The following is a 20,069-nucleotide window of genomic DNA, read 5'->3' as shown; positions in this document are numbered from 1 at the left end:
ATTAACACTGTCGAGGAGAAAAGGCAGTTGCCGTATACGGTAGACCCAAAGGGTAAAAATCAAAACAAAGAAAATTTATTCAAAATTTTCTACTTTAAAGGAGTTCGTACCACGCCCCTGATACCCGAGGTTGATGTGCTTTGCTTCATCCAATGATTGCTAGTGCGACAGATATCAGTGTTTTTCCCGCTCTGGTTCCAAGGGAATTGGCGCGAGTTGATAAGGAAAACTACATCTCCAAAGTCATTAGAACGCTTGACAACCGAGAGCCAAAACTTAGCCTGAGGATATTCAAAATGCTGATGATCCGAGTGAATCCCACACCCCTCCAAAATGAAGTCCGTCTCAGTGGTTTGATTGAATGGATTTCAGGCAGAATCACACTATGAATACTTGATTCTTTGCATTTCTGAACGTAGCAATGAAAGCTGTCAAAATCGTAGTTGAAATACATGCCTTTGAAGTCTAAAACTTGTAAATAACGATTATAAATTCTACGATGATAAGGAGTGACCTGCTGGGCCGTTTCTTGAAAATGAAAAATCAGAGAGGGTCCCAAAAATCATAATGGAGGTTTCCCGTGCCACAAGTGTATACAGGTGGATGCATTTTCTAAATTTGTAATTCTTCATTGTAAAATGATAAGCTGGCTCCAGCACATCGATTTATTGAAATCCACTTTATCTGGTTTGATGTCATGTGTGTGATGCAGGATTCATTTCTCGATTCTGCTTTTTTGAATTTTACCATTTCCCCCAAATCACGATGGTCATCTTTCCTATCTTGTGACTTTTCACATCATCAGCTAGAAGTCTCGTAAGCAAACAGAGCAGCTGTTGCACGAAGGTAAACAGGGAACTCCGCCCTTGTCTGCTGGTAAATCCCTCTCGAGCTCAGTTTGGCATCGTGGAGATTTTCTCGAGTGCTTCTCCAAGATACCACAACAACTGACGACTCTTTTCCAGTAAACTCTCTGCCGCGCAACCAATGCTTTGGCCGCTTGATTTCCAGAGGAGCAGTCATGTCGGATCGTACACTTACTTGTTTTTCGTATAACATCCCCAGAAAACTGAGTGGTTCGATTGTAAAAGGAATTTGGAACAATTTTGTCTACATGAAAACATTGTTGTAGATTTTTTAACGCTTTTCCGCCGCAAAGCATTTTAAATCAAGCAATATCCTCGGCTGACCAATATTCCATCTTAGTTTTCTCCTTTTGAACTGAAAAGTGAGAAATTCCGGACAAATTTGTATGTACAGAGATATACACCGAAAAGAAGTAAATATTCCAGAGGTCGCAGTGTAAAAATGAAGAAAAAACTGGGAGGATTACATTTCTGACAGTTTTTGCAGCATGCTGAAAGTCCTCGATCACGGATAAGCACCCGCGTGTCCATCAAGAAATTTGCTATGTTTCAAGGCGAGGCTTTAACTGAGTGTGCGAAACTATGTATACTCAGGATTCTTTCTCCCGGTGGTAGGAGAATACCCAAAGTGGTGTTTCGATTGCTGTAAAATCCCCTTCATTGATCGATGGAGCTCGAGTCGTTCAGGTATAAAAACTAATGCAAACACCTCCCTGACTCGTCATTGTAGCACGCGATATATTGCAAATAATGAGTAGGCCCTACATACACGGGAAAGCCATTTTCGATCTTGTTCCCTCTGTCTACTTTATTCAGAGTAATCTGTTCAACGGGGCGGTGTCAGACTATTATGGGTTCCAAGCCTCACTTTCACTTTTTTTTAGATTTGGCTTACAACAGTAATCACAAATTTTAAGGTTTGTTTATCAGCATAAACTGGAAATAATTTGTTTATTTCATACTTTCATTTTTACTTTCAGTTTACCAAATGGAAAGTTAACGTCGCTTTCAAATCAAAATGGCCGACTGTCGTGGTTTCGAAGCAAATTTGGATGATCCTCTAAATACGTTTGGATGAGAATCCAAATACATTAATCGGCATGCATGAATACAATTTCATTTTTACAACACCGGTGGAATTTTGAAGCGTCCCTCAACCCCAACGGTGCCCAACTCTTCAATTGTAACGTTGATCTAACTATTCACACAACGCAGATTCTTAACCCTTTGGGGTTATAAGCAAGAGAACTTCCTAAATTTCATTTTGGCTATGCGATTTGCTCTAAGTGACAGTGTTTTCATCGATTGCCGATCTAATCCCACAAACGTCATTAAACCACTGGCTGCTTTAACTTCAGTGCAAAAATAACCATGCTGTTAAATGATATTGAGTTATCCTCGGTATCCGTATAGGATAGTACCAGTCTAGTATTGTCCTGCGTTTATGGGGTACCGAAGGTACTAACTTTACATCACTGTTTCCGCAGTGTTTTTTTGACATACAGACACTGACCGATGTTTCCATTTCCAGCGCGACAGTCACAAAAATTCTTTCACAGCATATCATCAGCTGGCAGGCTTCTGTTCTCAACCCATTCTTCGAAGAGTTAGCCACCCTCTTGAGATTGACTGGCAGAGCACGGTAAACACCACACCCTCCTATGGACCATCTCAAGGACTTAGTGTGAGTGCATAATGGAAACGTTGGTCAACGCATCACGCTGTCATAAGCTCTGTTGACATTCTGTGAGAGAGAGGAAAAGACTCAAGTCACTTTTGCTTTCAAATTTCGGTACCGTCGCTTTGTATAGCACACAGTGACTGTGTGTACTGCAGGCGTGCGCCGCAACTTGTGTGTGTATGTGTGGGGGGGATGTTTAAATAAAGAAAGACAAAAATTCAGAACCTAAATGAGCATCCTGTGGAATCTTTTTTGGAGCCTCGTATTTGGAAAGAACTGATGTGGATATTTGTTCAATCACGTGGCTTGCTACAGGCGTTGCTTTTTCTGTTTCCCGCCAAACCTTCCACTTCTTGAGGCAAGCAAAACCATGACAACGAAAAGTCCTTTCTTCCAAATGAACCCCCCATGCAATTCTGCAGATATTTGCCACTTATGTCCCTCCGAAATATGATAGCTCTCTAATCTTGATCTGCCTTTCTTCTGTTCCGTGCAAAAGGCAGTGGTCTCAGTCTCCAGCCACGCCATTCAGGGACGACAGAAGGGCCTTGGGTTCCTTAGCCTATTGACCTGCACTAAACCGCACGCAGTCGGACTATCCACGTCTTACGAGGACGGAGAGGAAATTACCTCTTCTCCGGCCGTGCAACCTCCATGATTTTCCTAAAGGCATTCTCTCTGTATTTTGGAGAGAGAATTGCACAGAAGACGTCCACCTGTACTGAACCTATGTGCTATTGTTTTGTCCGCTTCAGAAAGCACATAATCCTCTTATAAGAGATTGGATTATTCCTTGGGCTGGGGCTCCCACAAAAGAACCGGGGAGACAGAAACTACGATGTTGCTAATTACTGTCCAACGAAGAGATGAGTAATTAACAGTTTATGGCATGAATCACGTCTTTCGTGCGCATTAAGAGCGTAATTATTTGCTGATTACTGGAACGTCCTGTGTGGTGTAGTTTGCGGTGCTGATGAAATTGCAGTCTCGCTAGAAGGTGTTTACCGACTGTTAATCACCAGAATGAAAAAGCAGTTTTGTGGATGCGAATAATAAGTTTTTTCTTCAATCTTTTTTTCTGGAGGGAGAAGAGGGGAGGCAAAGGGTGGCCCATGGTAGAGCCCCCTCCCCTCGCACATGCACTTCTAATTAAACTTTCTTCAACTACGGTATCGTAGCAAAGGGATCCTTGTCGGTACTCTTCCCCCAGCCTCTGGAAAATTGGGCGTTGGGCGGGGCCGATCTGTCGCCATACCATCTGTAGCGTGGTCACATGCGTTACTTTAGTGTGGACATAGATAAAGGTTCTTTTGAGAGCCGTCCATTATACAAAATCAGTGGCAGAGACAAAGGGAGTAACTACCCCCGGGAACTCTTACCCCCTTGCCCCCCGAGGGCATGGCTACGCCTTCTTTCCTTTTCCACTTTTACTTTTTCTTTCAATGATTCGCCAACTGAACACTTATACATGTACCATCCACTCGAGGTACTGCTGTGAACCCGAATGAGCTTTTTGTAATTTTGTTGTCCAATTTGCCACGTGCAAATTTAACAAACACAGTGACTCCATTCAATTTGACATCTGAATTGATTATATACCTTTTAGTTCATTAATCCGGAGTTCGGAGTGAAGAAGTTAAGTGTCTTGTAGGTTGTTTTGTGTGGACACATTGTTTCGTGTGGACACAACCATTTTGTTTGGGAAATTGTTCCTTCTTGACAATGACTGTTGCGATCAGTTAATGCAAAAGTGCACCAGGGACGCTGCTTACATGTTCCCCCCTCCCCCGCCCCCAATTTGGGTCTGGATCCGGCCTTGGAGTGCCATGACATCTTTGCTCGCATCCGGTAGGATCTCAATTAACAAATTTAAAAAGAACGCACAAATATTTTCTGACGTTTGGAGGATGATTTTGTTTCAAAAGTCACAGTTTTGTTGGGAAACTCCAATCCAAGGCGCGCAAAAGTTATCAAATTTCGGGGTTTGATGCACTGAACTGTCTTGTCACAGACAATTTCGTTATTAGCTGTGACTTCATTTTTTTTTAAAGAGAATGCCGCTTTACAAATGTATCCGGGCACAGCTAGAAAGTGTGCCTATGGGGCTACCACTTTGTAAAAACTAAGCTCAAGTTTCAAAGAACAGCATCACTTAGTTGCAATCTGGATTGATTTATGTAATCTAATTTCCCTCGCAACGTTTTCAAAATAATTTGATCAGTTGGAAGTCATGATTGCGTTGACAGGACTGCATCATCCATAAGACGATTGGATTACGCATTTACGTATACCAAACAAATAGGCTAAAAGTCTCTGTCTTGTGGTTTTTATGAACTGAAAGGTAGTGAGGACACTGGCGACGCTGACAGTGATTGTCATCTGAGCTCTTCCTTTCACTAAAAGTTTCCTCCCTGGTTATGACATCCCCCCCTTTTGGAAAACCATCGTATAGGTCTATCAGGGAATGAGTTTGGAAGGGGTGTGGTCCGCCGTGATGTACACACACTCATAACGTCTGGTAAGATTTGACACGAGAACAGTTAAACTCACAATTTCCTGGCTGGATACGTCACCCCCGATTGTCGGAAAGTTAGAGCCACTAGGGGTGCTGCATGAAAGGTTACTTTGAGGGGAGGTACAGGACGTTGTTGGGTGGTTGGTTGGCAAGTAATTATTAATTAACAGGCTGGTTGGTCGATCGGCTGGTGGACTGATTTCTATCCTGGCCGTTGGCTGACTCCCCTTGTGAGTGACTCTGCGACAGGCTGGTTAGCCGTAGGAATGACTGTGGCTGGCTGATTGATTGGCTGCAGGCTGGCATGCTAGCTGGCAGGTTGGCTATGCTGGTTGGGGGTATAGCTGGAAGACTGGTGTGCTACAGCCGGTTGGCTAGGTGGCTGGCTGAGAAACTGGCATATCGACTGTCTGTCTGACACGCTTGCCGGCAGTATGGATGACTGGATGGCTAGCCGACTGCTTAGCTAACAGCTAGTCAACTGGCTGGCTGGCTGGCTGAGAAACTGGCATGTCGACTGTCTGTCTGACACGCTTGCCGGCAGTATGGATGACTGGATGGCTAGCCGACTGCTTAGCTAACAGCTAGTCAACTGGCTGGCTGGCTGGCTGAGAAACTGGCATATCGACTGTCTGTCTGACACGCTTGCCGGCAGTATGGATGACTGGATGGCTAGCCGACTGCTTAGCTAACAGCTAGTCAACTGGCTGGTAAAAAAACTTGGTTGGCCACCTCGCCACCGTACCTCCTTCATAAGAAGAATGTCAGGCTGGCTGATATTTGACAGCTTTTAGGATTGTTAGTCACCATTTATACCGTTACAATCTCTCTTTGTCTCTTTAATCTTAGCACAGGCACTATTTTGTACTGCAATGAATTGGACATATGGGCGTGATTACACTGCACGACGATATGTAAAACTCCTCTTACCCTCTCGCATTACCGCCATCTCGGACCAGATGATCGCCCAAGCTGAGTCTTTTGAGTTGAAATCTCTCCAATTCACAAAATGATTCACCAGGACGATAGGTAGATATTAGATATTGACAGACAGGTTTTGATACTCCTGACTGCGCCAAGTGATCTTCATTTGAACGTCAGTCCATTTTCTCTTTCCTTTTTTTTCGCGCGAGTTTAAGCTTTGATACAGATTAAATCCATGTACGCGCCCCCGGGCCTAATATCCTTATCACGCCGGAGGATGCCTTTCCCTCTAATGTCCCACCATTTAGGACAATTTCTCCCAAATCTTATTAGGAGATGTGGTACCGCGTCTCACTTTTCCTCTTTGGCGCATTTTGTGTGTGTGTTCGAGGCCGCGCCAATTCAATTCACACCGGTATACCCCACTGACGCACATACACCGCGCTGATCTGATGTCGGGCGATTTTGTTGTTTCCATTAACGGAGAGATTCGTGTTACACAGCGAATGAGACGATCTGTGCATTAAAATTGATTGGTGGTCTGAAAATGACTGGAAAGGAGGTCAGAAAGTGTGACCCATATCAAATCACTCTTTATTGGTGAACTTGAAGCAGTACCCTCGTTGATCTTCCTCTCCATACAACAAGCTTCATGTTAACCAAACAAAACATTCTGCCCATCCGACTTCTCCCTGGCGGCGCCGTAATCTTAATCTTTCGCGCTAACAGGAAGCTCAGCCTGAACAACAGCAAAACATATTTTGCAGGTTGAAGAAACCTGGCAGTGTGCTTGGTGTATTTACCTGATAAGTTTGCTACAATGTTTGTAATGAAATGAGATATTCAACTTGCTATAGTCAACCTACGATGTGATCAAATCTAGCGTAGCACAAGGGCTTCATTACGAGGCGAACCCATGTCAGGAGACACCTTACGAGAGACAATTGGTTGAAAGACATTACAAATATTGCCCCGACAAATTAGGTCGCATTTGATTAAGGCTAAACTCGTTTTCCAAGTTCGGGATAGGGTTGCGTTATTGGGTTTGGAAACCCTTCGTTTCACGATTCTCCGCGTTATGAATTAGAGACAATGCATGGCTCATGCTTGTTTATCAAACTGAAATTCACTCTGAATGGCTTCCTCACACATCCCAAGTGTCAATCTAATCAAACGCCTCAAATGGACGGTTCCCCTACTAGTCCCTCTTTGAAGAACGAGGCCAGGGTGGGTGGTTGTGCCCCCAGCCTCTCGTGTTTCTCCCTCGGTAAACACGCTTTGGATATCAGCGTTTTCACTGAGCGAAGGGTCTATTAAGTAGGGGTTGTGCCTGCTGATTTTGGCCGTCGGTACCCTGGCCTTCCGAGTCATCTGCTCGTCAAATGTGTGGCAACATTTTCGAGACTCCTCACCGAGAACTTCAGAAGGAAGAAAAGTACTTTCCACGCCCTGACTCAGTCATGGACCCTGTGTGTGAGCCCATTTCAATCAGTGAAGAATATTGGCCTATCCCTGGGGAGAAATGGGGGCCAAACGAGAGTCGAACTCTGTCAGCGACGGTATGTAGACTGGCGGGGCAGAGGGAACACAGAAACGAATTCTGATGTTCGCAAATTTTGAGGACAACACACTGCACTAAAGTGCACACAACGCGCAGGGAAAAATAAACATGGGCATCGACAGCTGAACAAAAGGCGAGAACCAATCAGACCAAAATTGTCAGTTGTGGTTTTTGGGGTTCCTTCAGTGGCCCAGCGCAGAAAAAGTTGGACTAGGGTTTCCTTCCCAAGCCCAGCAAGAAGAAAGAACAACTCCCTCAACGTACAATCAACACCTTCAAATCGGTGTTCTTATTGTGCCAGGCCAAGAAAAAGGGGGTAAATGGATTCGCGATTGGCAGTCCTCTCCAGAGACCGGTTGTACGGTCGGCATTTGTTCGCCATGTACGTTTTATTTTCAGGTCGGCCCGTGTGCTGCTCCCACCGCTGTGACTTTCTAGCAAGCGGCCCGACCAACCCGTGTGCCCCTGAGGTACGGCCGGTCTTCGGTTACACCGTGCTCCGCCGGGGGAATGCCTCCCTCTTTCTCCGGTCTTCTTTTCCATTGAATGGGGGTGCCTGCGTCGGACAATGGAGAGCCCACCATTATCCCCAAACAAGGGCTGCCATATTCCGTGTTTATTTTATTCTAAGTGACTGTGCGAGGGCGAACTGTTGTGCGGTTTCTTCATGGCGTTTGTTATGCTGATATAACAGACTTGGGTACTGTACAACCCCCCCTCAAAAAAGAAAATCAAAATTTTTAACTGAAGACGCAGTTGGAAACAATGCAGGCCACAAAAGATTTACTTGATCTCAGGCTTTTTCCCTACATACTTCAAGTATTTGTTCCAATGATATTCAATGAGATACAAATTACTTTCAAAGTAGTCACATTCACCGATGGGCAAAGAGAATACATTAAATTGCATATCCTATTGCCACATTACGTATTAGTTCAAAGGAGAATTTTTCATAATTCCATCATCACCAGGGGATATAAATGTCCAGCTATGTCTATGTCTGGTCGTTCTGTGTCTTGTAACAAATCACTCCCTGCGTTACATTTTATTGTTGGCATGTTTACGACATGAATGTCACCGCAAATACTGTTTGTTGATTTTTCTAAATGTGGTTGACTGGTGTGGCCTTGGGTTGGCATTTGTTCAACCCCACAGAACTGTATTTTGCTCACACGATGTTCGTGCCGAGAGCTCGCCAGTTGTGAGTTGGATTATTTAATTTGATCCACATCACAGGAAGCTGCAACAACCCCTGCATGTATGAACTTGATGACAACCGGTTTGAATTTCTCGAGAGCGTGCATGAAGAGATGCCGACTCGAAGACTTTCCAGTGGTAGTACTACCATGTAATTATGCAAGAGATAAACAGGCATGATATGCTATCATCGGTGATGAAATTATCTGAATGTATGAAAGGAAGATGGCACAGATGACGTTGGCTACGGAGTTTGGTGAGATGACAGAGAAAGGAAGGTATTGGATCTGAATGATTTTAAGATCAGGGGATTGTGTAGTACATGTACTTTGTTGTTGCTCCTTGCTCTATGTATTTAAGCTTGGTTAAAGGAATGTGCTCCTTCTCCGGCCTTAATCGAACCATCTTGCATACAGTATGTGGACCGTTCTGTTCTCTGATGAGTGCTATAATCAACACTTGAAGCTAACAACAACCTTCAAAGAATGAATTCTTTCTCCTCGAGTGAAAAATCTCTCGTGAGGTCCCAAGACGATTGTACAAGAAAAAAGAAGCCACGAAGTTCCCCGCTGTCTTCATTCCGGCATCTCCTCATCAAGCGTCTCAGAAACCCCTGGAGATCTGGGAGTCATAAAGCAAGACATCTGTGCCGTCGCGCAAGACGTGTTTGCTTCTTTTTCATTTTTTGTCCTCGTTAAGACTCTAAGACTTATGTAACCAATGTGGAAACCCCGCTGTCCAACCTTGAGGAGCCAAGTCCTCGCCTGGGCCTACCTGCCGCGCGCTCCCTTCTCCTCCCGTGGCTGCATGTCGCGCGACCACCACTCGGACCAGCGCTCCACGGGCCGCCATGTCTAAACCGCCCCCCCCCCAAACCGTCAGCCCCGGCGATTTGTATAACAGGTCCATTAGTGACACACGTCATTACCCGCTGACAGGTCGCCCCGTCTGTTTGACACGGTCTGCATGGTTTATGACCCACTCCGCCAGACTTAGACAATTTTTATTGTGTTGTGGTGGTGGTCAACGCCCGTCAAAACTTAATTTGAGAGAATACACATGTCTCGTAAAACGCCTTTGATTCATGACAGCCACGAGAGTTTATTTAACCGTGATTAAAATAGATCAGTGGTCTATCAACGATGACAAATTGCTCCGATCATTACGGAGAAATCACCAGTGCTTTGAGTATGACTGAACATCATAACCATGAGAATTCACCTTCATCTTTCACAGCGAATAGACTTTTTCGCGTTATTAATAGATTTTTGGATGCAGTCGACGATAATGCTATAGGCCTAATCTAAAATACACTTTTCAAATGCATGATCATAATAGGATTATCTGTTTCTTTTTCTTTACCTCTCTAAACCACTTCAATCAAATTGTTTATATCATTTTCCATAACGTGGCACGAACAAGGATTAGAAACACCATGGAAACACGTAGGTGTAACCTGAATTAATTTGAAGCATCAAATATTTCCGGAAATAAGGAGATCTAGGCTGCATGCTGGTACTTTCGAGGATTTGGGCAGTGACGGCAAGCCGCCATGTACATTTGTTTACTTTCCTAAACAGCCGTCGCCTCAAGGCTGGTTGAGCTCCCGACTGCGTTCACCTAGGCCTCCATGCCAGGAGCGCCAATGATGGTGGAACCATGAACACAACAGAGAAGGGAAACCCGCTCCAGTCCACACGAAGCAGACCTGGTCTCATTAGGAAGACGCTAAGTCCCGCCCACATAATTAGGACATTTCTTGACGGACCGATAAGGGGCGCTCAGCAGTATTTGGCAAGATAAACAATGTATTCACGCGCCACTGGGTTTCTAAGGACAGGGGATTGGGAGGGTTTAGAGAACTTCCAAAGAGCATGAAGACGGGCGGCTACGAGGTGACCAGATTCCGGAGAGAATAATCACCCTCGCCGTCAAATTCCGAGCCTTTCATTGTTAATGTTTTCCCTTAAGATGTTAAAAAAGGTCCCTGTGCACCGGTCTCTAACCACAGACCTTACACACTGAAACGAATGACCAAACCGTGGCGTAATGTCGGAAAACAAGTTCATTTCAGAGTTGGAATTTATGCACTTTTCATGAAATTCTTTCAAGACGGTTTGATGAATGAAATAATAAATATCTAAATTAAGTCAGTGACATTATCACTGTAAGTCCTTTAGCGACACTGCAATACCAGGTAAACAAATGGAAACACAATCGACCCCCTCCCATAGAGCTAAAAGAGTTCCCTGATAACTTGAAAGAAGACCCCAGATCTGTGTATGTGCCGAGTGGAAACGTGGAGAAGAAGAGACGGGAAGACAGGAGATAGACAGCCTACGGATTAGTGGCTCCTAACCAAAGCCCCATTGTTATGGCATTCAATGAGCTGTGTACCAAGAGTTATAATACTAGCAGGCCCGTCTGTAACAATGCCCACATGGGGGCGAGAACAGCCATAATGAGCGGCTCTAATTGCCCATTCAGTCTGCCCAAACGCCCGGTAATGCCATTCTGCAAGAGTGGCTTCCAGCACAAGGCTGACAAATTAGAGGGTCTTACAGGAAGACACGCCAGTGGGTACAATTCGTAACTCTTACTGGTGAAAAAGGAGAGAATAAAAAACTTCTCAAGACATGACAAATCTGGACACGTTCGACGGACATGTAAAACAGCATGCACGCAGTTTGGCTTCCTTCTCCCTCTGTATTTTTCCTCACATCACTTTAAGTGTCAATTTTACCACAAAGGACAACATTAAAATACATCTTTTTTTCTGCCTCGGTTAATACAAGCGTTTAGAGGTTATAATGGGTGACTGTGAGACTGCGGGTTGTGCGTGTCATACGATCTATCAATTTGTATCCTCCCCCATCTTGGCCGCAAAATCCCACTGAAACCCGAGTGAATAATCAATTTCCTGTGACAATAAAAGTGTCATCGGTGTTTCGATTTCCAATAATCATTGTTACATGCCTCATTTGAACACTACCAACACACCTTCTCATGAAACTGCAGAGGCAGAAACTTAACAAGCAATAACGTGAACGCATTTGCGTCCCTTGTCTACACTTGAACAATTACATACTACATGAGCATGTACACATGCGTGGCACACTGTGCTTCATAACAACAATTCTGAAACATTATGCAATCCTTTGTTAAGCTTTTGCACAACTGCATAAAATGTATCTCTCACAATTATTACAGAATCAGCTTTTCATGTACATGTGCATGTACCCAAGTAATCAGCGTCAGAAGTTGAAACGTAACCGTTTGTCCAGTAAAACAGTAACCGTGTGCCATTGTTTTGTAAGATTTTCGAATACCAAATCTACATCCAATGAAACCAGCTACATGATCAATTACATACTAACAGCTAGTTATAGAGACTGGTTTCCTGTTTAAAATATTTATTAGAAATTGTACACGATAGATACATCCGTTTTTCATTTTATAAAGAAAATTTATATTCAAGTGAATGCTTGAGAAATGGTTAATTACAACCATATGTTTAGAACCCCGTTGCAATAAGCACAAGTGCATACTGTGCAACACAGACTGTTCATTTCTAACATCGGCCATATTGAGGAGTTCAGAGTTTCATATTTACTCGGTAAACATGTAATTTATCATTACCACAACAGCCGAGATGGTACTTTGTCACCACGTGACGTCACAGACTCATAATTCACCAGCAGCGAGAATGCTGAGTTTCCGGCAACGAATGATAAATTGCTTAAATGAAGGGACGAGGTTGAAACTCCAAAGGTGTAGGAAATGCGGTGATTCAATAAATTATCAAATGTAATGAAAATTTTATTTAACTAAGGTGAATATGAGAAAGGAATGTAGTTTGTCTGAGACACACAAGCCAAATGCGAACTAAGTGTTGAAGTTGAATGCAGCCAACGGCTCTATCTCAGTTATGTTAAGTTAATGGCTGTCACAGGGGCACATCAGAATCAGTGACATCAGTGACATAAGAATGTCACTTATCAGTCAAATATTTTGGCGCCTGCGGGCACACACAACCCGGACATGCCACACTTGTATTACATCCAAGAGATCTGAGAACAGCCAGGAAATGTCTGTGTACACGTGGTGACCATCTCAGAATGAAGGGGGAACTGATACAATTTATCACTTCGCCGCTACCCTTTGCTCCGGAGGCAAGTTGTAAACCCAATTTTTGAACCACATCGAGAATGTGACTAAACCATTCATGGAAACGCCACAGAGGGAGCATTCCCCAGGCATTAGAAAAAGATACTTCTGTCGTATATAGTTTCAGTGCAATTAATATACAACTTATGTTACAAAAATAAAAATGTGTACTATCTTAAGCAGAGTTCAGACAAGCAAGTTTCAAAATAGGAATTTAAGACAACTAGTTTCTTGTGAGAAAAACACTTTTTTTCACTCAGTTTATTCATGTACCCATGGAGGAAAGAAAACATGTACCCGAAAATCACTGAGTGGGGTTACTGGGCCACGTCTTTGAAAAGAACCTTTGCTGCCTGTGCTTGAACAAAGCTCAATACACTCTTTACTCACTGCCCCCATTAGTGGGGTATGGCACCGTTTACCCAGCATTTGTCCCGCTAAGAACACGGTACACATACGAACAAAAGGGGAGAAAGTTTTTTAGAAACCCGTATCTTTCATTAGCGTGCATTGAACGCCAGCAGAGAGCGTGTTGACGTGGGTGATGTAACCAGTGTTTGCTCTGCTGCTACCCGCTCGCTTGAGTGGGGACAACAAGAGTCAACCATGGCGGGGATAAAACAATCAGACATACAAGCCTACGTAGGACTTCCTTTAAGCAGAATGTAATCCATCGCGAGATACGGTACATAATATGGGGCATAGTGTGCCTAATAAAAGCTTAATATAAAATCAGTTTCTTTACACATCTTCAGTGTTTTGTGTTCAGTTGCCAGTTCTTCGAAGGGGTAGCAATACATCAGGCAATGCGTACGTCGACATAGCACATTAGTAATATATTATACGTTAAACAAGTTCTTGAAAGCACTTAATGGTTTCTAGTGTCTTTGCAGTTTGATTAAACATGTGCTAATGGAACGGCCTTTGGGCTAGTTGGCTTACCGATTCTGTCAAGTTCTCTCTTACCAAACAACCGATAATAAAATCGCTTCCACGATTCCAGAGTTTTTCCTGACCAGATCCAGACCCCCGACGTGATCCCAACGACAAGGCACATAAAATACTTCAGCATGAATACCGAATAGTCAGGTTGGGAAACTTCTGTGTTGCCGCAGTCGCATGTTTTAGTCCTTTCCCACATGCCACGGGCGTGCTGCTCATAAAAGTAACAGCCGATCACTATGGTGGCTGGCACTGTGTACAGGACGGTAAAAACCCCGATTCTGATCATGAGCTTCTCGAGTTTGTCCGTCTTGCTGCCCCCAGCTTTGATGACATGTCTGATGCGAAACAGGGAGACGAACCCAGCCATCAGGAAACTTGCTCCCAGGATGAGATAGACGAAGAGTGGGGCAAGCACAAAACCCCGGAGTTTCTCGACGTTTTGGTTTCCCACGAAGCAGATGCCGGCCACTGGATCACCGTCCACAGAGCTGAGGGCCAGCACCGCGATGGACTTGATGCTGGGGACAAGCCAGGCTGCTAAATGAAAATACTGGGAATAGCTGGCGATGGCCTCGCTGCCCCACTTCATACCTGCTGCTAAGAACCACGTCAGAGAGAGGATAACCCACCAGATGGAGCTGGCCATCCCGAAGAAGTAGATGAGGAGGAAGACGATGGTGCAGACGGCCGGGCCAGTAGACTCATACCTGATGTACTCTCCGTTGCATGCCACTGTTTCGTGGCCAGCGATGAGCCGGATGATGTACCCTAAGGAGACGAACAGATAGCATCCACTCAGGAAGATGATAGGTCTCTCAGGATACTTGAACCTCTCCATGTCAATCAAGAACGTAAGGGCGGTCGTCAGTGTCGACACGAAGCACAGGATCGACCATAATCCAATCCAGAAGGTGGCGAATGTTTTCTCGTCGGGCGAGAAGAAGGCACCGTTGCAAGGTGTCGCACAGCTCGCGACCTCCCCGGTGCTTACTCGGTTGTAGTACGGATGCTGTGGTGGGACTGGCAGGAACGGGTCCTTACAGGAGCATGGGCAGCCGCTGTCCGTTGGCCGGGGTTGACGGGGCTTGGTGATGGTCGGTATGGTCGGCTTAGGGGTAGGCTTTTCGGTGGTGTTGAATCCCATGCACAATTGGTCGGGGTTGCCGAACTCCGGAAGGTCTTCGCATCGCATCCTCTCTGGCCAGGCGAATCCGTACTGCCGCATCAACGGGGCACAGCCGGCCTTGGCTCGCTCGCAGACCGACCGGCAGGCCGGCAGCGGCTTGTTGTAGTTGGTCACGCAGATCGGCGTGTACATGCTGCAGAGAAAGAACTTCAAGTCCGCCGAGCACTGGATCTCCACCAGCGGCCAAAACTGATGCACTTCCAGCCCTGCCTCGTCTTGTGTGTCGTGGTTAAACTGGTTGGGCATGTAAGTCATGTTGTAGCCAATATCACGGCACATGGGAATAGTTATCGGTTCACATTTGACGTCCCTGGTGGCTGCACATGCAGTAAGAGACATCCAGAGTACGATGAAAACACACCGAAGCGAGGGAGCTGTGGAGAAAGCCATGTCTCCCTCTAGCCTAACCAGCGCGATATGAAATACAGAGCCGCAAGATTTTTTTACTCACGAGTCCGTGTCTTTGTGTATGCACAGCGTTGATCGGTGTACAAACAGAGCCGTTGGTCAAATACAAGCCACCGTGCGACAGCTACCACATGTACACGCAAGTAGCGCAACCAGCGCTCGAGTCACACGAAGCAAAGACTAACAGTCACGTCGGAGTCCAAAGCTTGATCCCAGTAATATACCACACTGGCAGCACTCAGTCACTCGCTGTTCAAATAGCACTCACATTTTATGCACGACTAAGTTCTCTCAAAACTGTGTCCCATTAGGTGCGATTTTTTCCCGAAACGTAAGTCCAGCGGAGCGGTTGTAATGGACAGCAGGAAAAGTAAACCAGTTGTCAATAAGAAAAACTTGCAGGACAAGCGGTATTTTCCTGGGGTCTAATCGGCAGTTCTTCCTCCGTACCAGCGATAACACACCGGTGGAGATGTGTACACACGGATGTCGATTTTGTTAATGACCCAACAGTGGAGATGCCGCGAGGTTTATAGTTAACCCCGAAGCATTAGGAAGTTGTGTCCCGTCTGAGCAGTCTGGGCTCCGTTTATGTCTCAATGTGACGATTCTCACAGCCCGTAGCCAACAACCTGCCAGCGAGGTGTCAACGGTGCCGGCTGTCACTCTTCTGTCATCTCATTATGCCCCATTCAAACGTGACGTCACCTGTCCGTCATGTAATCAATCCTCCAATTAGCGGGTATGGAAGTGGGCGTGACCGTCGCGGTCCCGCTCACCAACTGGCCCTTATTGTCAAGAGAGGGGGAGCGAGTGGGAAATGAAGTAAAGAAAGAGCGGGGCAAAGGAAAGGGAGAAGGTAAAAGAGAACGTTGAGAAAGCAGTCTGGCTTTGAAATAAACATTGATAGTCTGCGATTGTTAATTAAGTAAATCGGTTTGATTTTCTTCAGTCCGTGGCTCAAACTAGACTCAAACTTGTGGTAAGCCTATGCCCTCTGGTGTGTGATAGGAGATATTTATCATCGATAAATCAACGCGATGCTCGCCATTTACAACTTTGTATAGATATTCAAGTCGTTACTCATACCTGACACAACATATATCTCACGTACAAAACGCTCACAGAAGAAACAAAAGCATTGGAGTTAGGATCTCATCCAGCTGATCAGTCATTCCGAGTTGTGTAGTACTCGTTCAGCTTCGTGAAAAGGAACTTAACCATCCCTAACTTGCCCGGCAAAACAACTAGAAAAAAATAACATCAGACTGACAAGCACACAAAATAAAACATATATCGCGGGAAAAATGTTATGTTCCCTCTAACCGCCACGCCGGCAGCTAACTTCCCACTGGCCATATGGGAACAATGACGGTTCACAGTTCACCTCCTTGCGCGCTGTGATTGACAGGTCTCGGGGGACCATCAAAAAACAATTTTCATTTCTAAACTTTGAGTTCTCTGGGCTACGTCATGTGACCCTACTGGTTTACCCTGGAGTCAACCGAATTATTGTCCATGTTCAAGTACAGTGTGCGGGCACAGAGATACGGCGGTGCTTGTTGGTTTAAGGCATTTTATTTGAGTGTTCAGGCATACTATTTGGAGTCAAAATAAAAACATCGACAATGACTGCTTCATGCGCTGGACCTTGCAATAGTTGGGCGATTGACTTGTCAAACAGCAGTTGAGGATGATCCTTTGTTGTCGGGTAATTTGACATATTTTTGTCCTCTGCAAATCATATTAGTAAACGTGTAAACTGCGAAAGAATTCCCGCGTGCTTGATTCCCAAATATATCTTAAAATATGATTCAATGCGCTAGGCGTTCTCTCTTTTACTTAAATGAGTTCACATGCTACCAGACGTAAATTTGATATTACACTTAGGCCTACAGAATAACATTATGTGACACTGCACTAGCTGTAACCATACGCCTAGCTATACACGGAATTTATAATGTCTTGTCATTCCAGAGCAGCAGACCTGTCAAGCTTTAGTCAGGACTGAATGGTATTTTCAAGGAATTGTGCCGCACTGTCGAGTGATGACAGCCTGCCCTAGCCCGTTGGATTATCATCAGCGTCAACCCTAATCCAGAATTTATTGTTGCTGCGACCAACCCGGAATAACCCCGCTGTGATCGGCGCTGATCCCTGGATCTGTCCCCCTCCACAACTAAACATGATCCCCGCTTATTGATGCCCCCCATTATGAATGGGTGTTTTCTTGGCATAAGGACCCAATGAATGGAGTTGGTGGTGGATGTTAGGGGGGAACTAAGTCCTGCACGATGAAGGCATCATTAGGGAAGAAGGTCGGGCTTTACTTCCCAGTGGTAAGTTGGACAAATTGGGCTGCCTCGTGGGGCTAATTAAGGACTGTGACGTTTTATTTGTTGGGTGCGTGAAGGGGCCCCGTGACATGGGCTAATTGGCATCACAGGGCGGATGACAGCGGCGACGAAAGGACCAAGATGGAGTCGGGGAGACACAAGACAGGCGGGCTGGTATTGATTGGAAAGACGAATAATGATCACATGCGACTACTGGATGACCCAAAGATGTTGTGGGAAGGGAAAGGAAGGGTTGAAAAACTGCAATATCCCTTGAACATATGTTATCCTCCTCCTCATCATCATCGATGATCAGCAGTTTATAGACAGTCACCTCTGACTCTAGACACCTGGCATTGGCAAATGAAACAGAAGCATCAGAAACCACAGTAGCATTGGGAGTTATGGAACACGTAGCAAATTCATTAATAAAAGTGGTGTCTAAGTTCTGTTCTCCGCGCAGTTTAACCTTTCACCTCACACTGGGAAATTTGAGACGCACACGATGCTCAACAAAAACACTTGAAATTTGCGGGCACTCGAAGTGAACCCTTAACTGCCAAAGAAAGGGGGGAAGGGGAACACTGCTCGCGCTTTCTCGGCACATTTCGTCTGAAATGTTTGCCAAGAGGTCCTTGAGGTCTCGCAGATTCCTAGCCTGGAAATATTTTTGTCCGATCGAGGGACAGAAGTGAAGCCTCTTTTTCTCAGAAAAAAATCACTCAGTCACGAGTTCAGAGGGTTGCCATGGTTTTCGAATTCTCTCGTTTTCATTTCTTCTGAGCCATGTGCCGTCCAAATTACACGACCAGCCTCTCCTAATCGAAAGTCATCAATCACAATAGCAACCTTTACATCCTCTAAGTTGCAGTAACGACTTTACTTGTAATTTCACAACAGGTGCCAATGTATTTACAATCACCCTTTCCAAACCAGATTGCCGACATTGGTCTGACCGAATTATCATCAAGTTGAGATCCCAAAATAAGTCTGGCATGAAGCGACTGCAGGCGAGTCTAATCACAGCTGTCAATCACTACGCTATTTCCTGCCCTCCCGTACGGCAACAATTTGTTTTTACAATAATCTCACAGCCACGTCCCGCGGAGTCATAACAAAAATTTGTAACAATTTCAGGGTCTTTTCCCTTCAAGGTCGCAGACTGTGGAAACCACCTTTTGTAGTTCGTGGGTGTAATACAGACCACCTGATACAACAAGAAAATGCTGAAATAACTATATAGCATGAATTTCCAACTGGCGGAAAGTCACGAACGTTCGGCTTAGTGAATATGCAACTCGAGAGGTATATAAATGTACAACGTATGTAAAGGCAGTTTTCCATGTTGTCGAAGTAGGTCTCCATTCATGAAAAAATCCAGGTCTCTCGTAACCTTCCTCTTCCTTTACGTTGAGACAGAGTATGTTGGTATTACGCAAGTCATTCAGTCCAACTTTGATTTTCTTTCACACATACAAAAAAATTACATCTCAGCAGGATCATTGCAAAAAGAAAAGAAAAGCAGGGGTGTGTTATAAACGGTTGTAGAATAAGAATCTCAGTTTCCTGAGCTGAGAGTTGGTTTGAAACATCCCCAAAATTGCTGGATTTGATTGGCTATAATTGTGATAAATTTATAGTGGGTCGCTTCATGTTAAATAGTATAATAAAACTACATGATGTGAAAGCAATGTTTAATAAATTGCTGTTTGTGATTACTTCGTATTAAGTTCTAATAGTGATCAGAAACTTGACTTCGGCAGCAACAAAAACCTCAAGCTGTCACTCAATCTGTGTATAACAGCTTGGTTTGGGAGGGAATTCCAGGCTAATGAGCATTAATTGTACCAGTGACAATTAAGGTAATAATCGGGCATTTATTGCCAAGGCGTGGCACCCGGACTGTCAGGTGCCTTGCGGTCTGTGACTGACAACTCACACTGTCCTCTTCACAGTGTCAGGGTATCAACGACCTGTTTGAGGGGATTAACCCACTCCTCCCCCTAATTTTGAAGTTTTGTTGTTAATTGTAAAGATGGTGTTACCCCCCCCCCATCTGGAGATACCAAGGTGCAGACGAGAAAGTTACCGTATTCCATCTAGATTTTAAAAAAAGAAAAAGAAAGAAAACGCTACATGAACCGAAATATTATCCCAGTCTGACAGCACCGTTTTTCACAAGTGTCTTCTACCCTCCCTTTCAACAGCAAGTGTGTATATACATGTTCCTCGGTATCGTGGCGGTTGTATACAGAACGCGAGATATATGGAATCCAATGAATC

At 44.8% G+C, this 20,069-nt stretch overlaps 1 protein-coding gene across 1 annotated transcript; it reads right to left on the bottom strand.

The window, feature by feature from the left end:
- Positions 1-11,430: 11,430 nt before the first annotated feature.
- On the bottom strand, positions 11,431-16,708 carry LOC110991234 (frizzled-5-like). The gene is made up of 2 exons (XM_022256522.2): positions 16,540-16,708; positions 11,431-16,238 (listed from the first exon to the last, which is right to left on the bottom strand). The coding sequence occupies exon 2, from the start codon at positions 15,430-15,432 to the stop codon at positions 13,810-13,812; it is 1,623 nt and encodes a 540-aa protein (XP_022112214.1). The 5' UTR covers positions 15,433-16,238; positions 16,540-16,708; the 3' UTR covers positions 11,431-13,809.
- Positions 16,709-20,069: the final 3,361 nt, after the last annotated feature.

This window comes from Acanthaster planci, linkage group LG03, assembly GCF_054643075.1.
Source record: "Acanthaster planci isolate LZ-2023a linkage group LG03, COTS_SCS, whole genome shotgun sequence".
Classification (NCBI taxonomy): Eukaryota; Metazoa; Echinodermata; class Asteroidea; order Valvatida; family Acanthasteridae; genus Acanthaster; species Acanthaster planci.
This window is presented reverse-complemented; position numbering and strand designations above follow the sequence as displayed.

What these genes read in the sequence shown, in the direction of transcription:
- LOC110991234 (XM_022256522.2), bottom strand. Translation starts at nt 15,432, where the DNA reads ATGGCTTTCTCCACAGCTCCCTCGCTTCGGTGTGTTTTCATCGTACTC.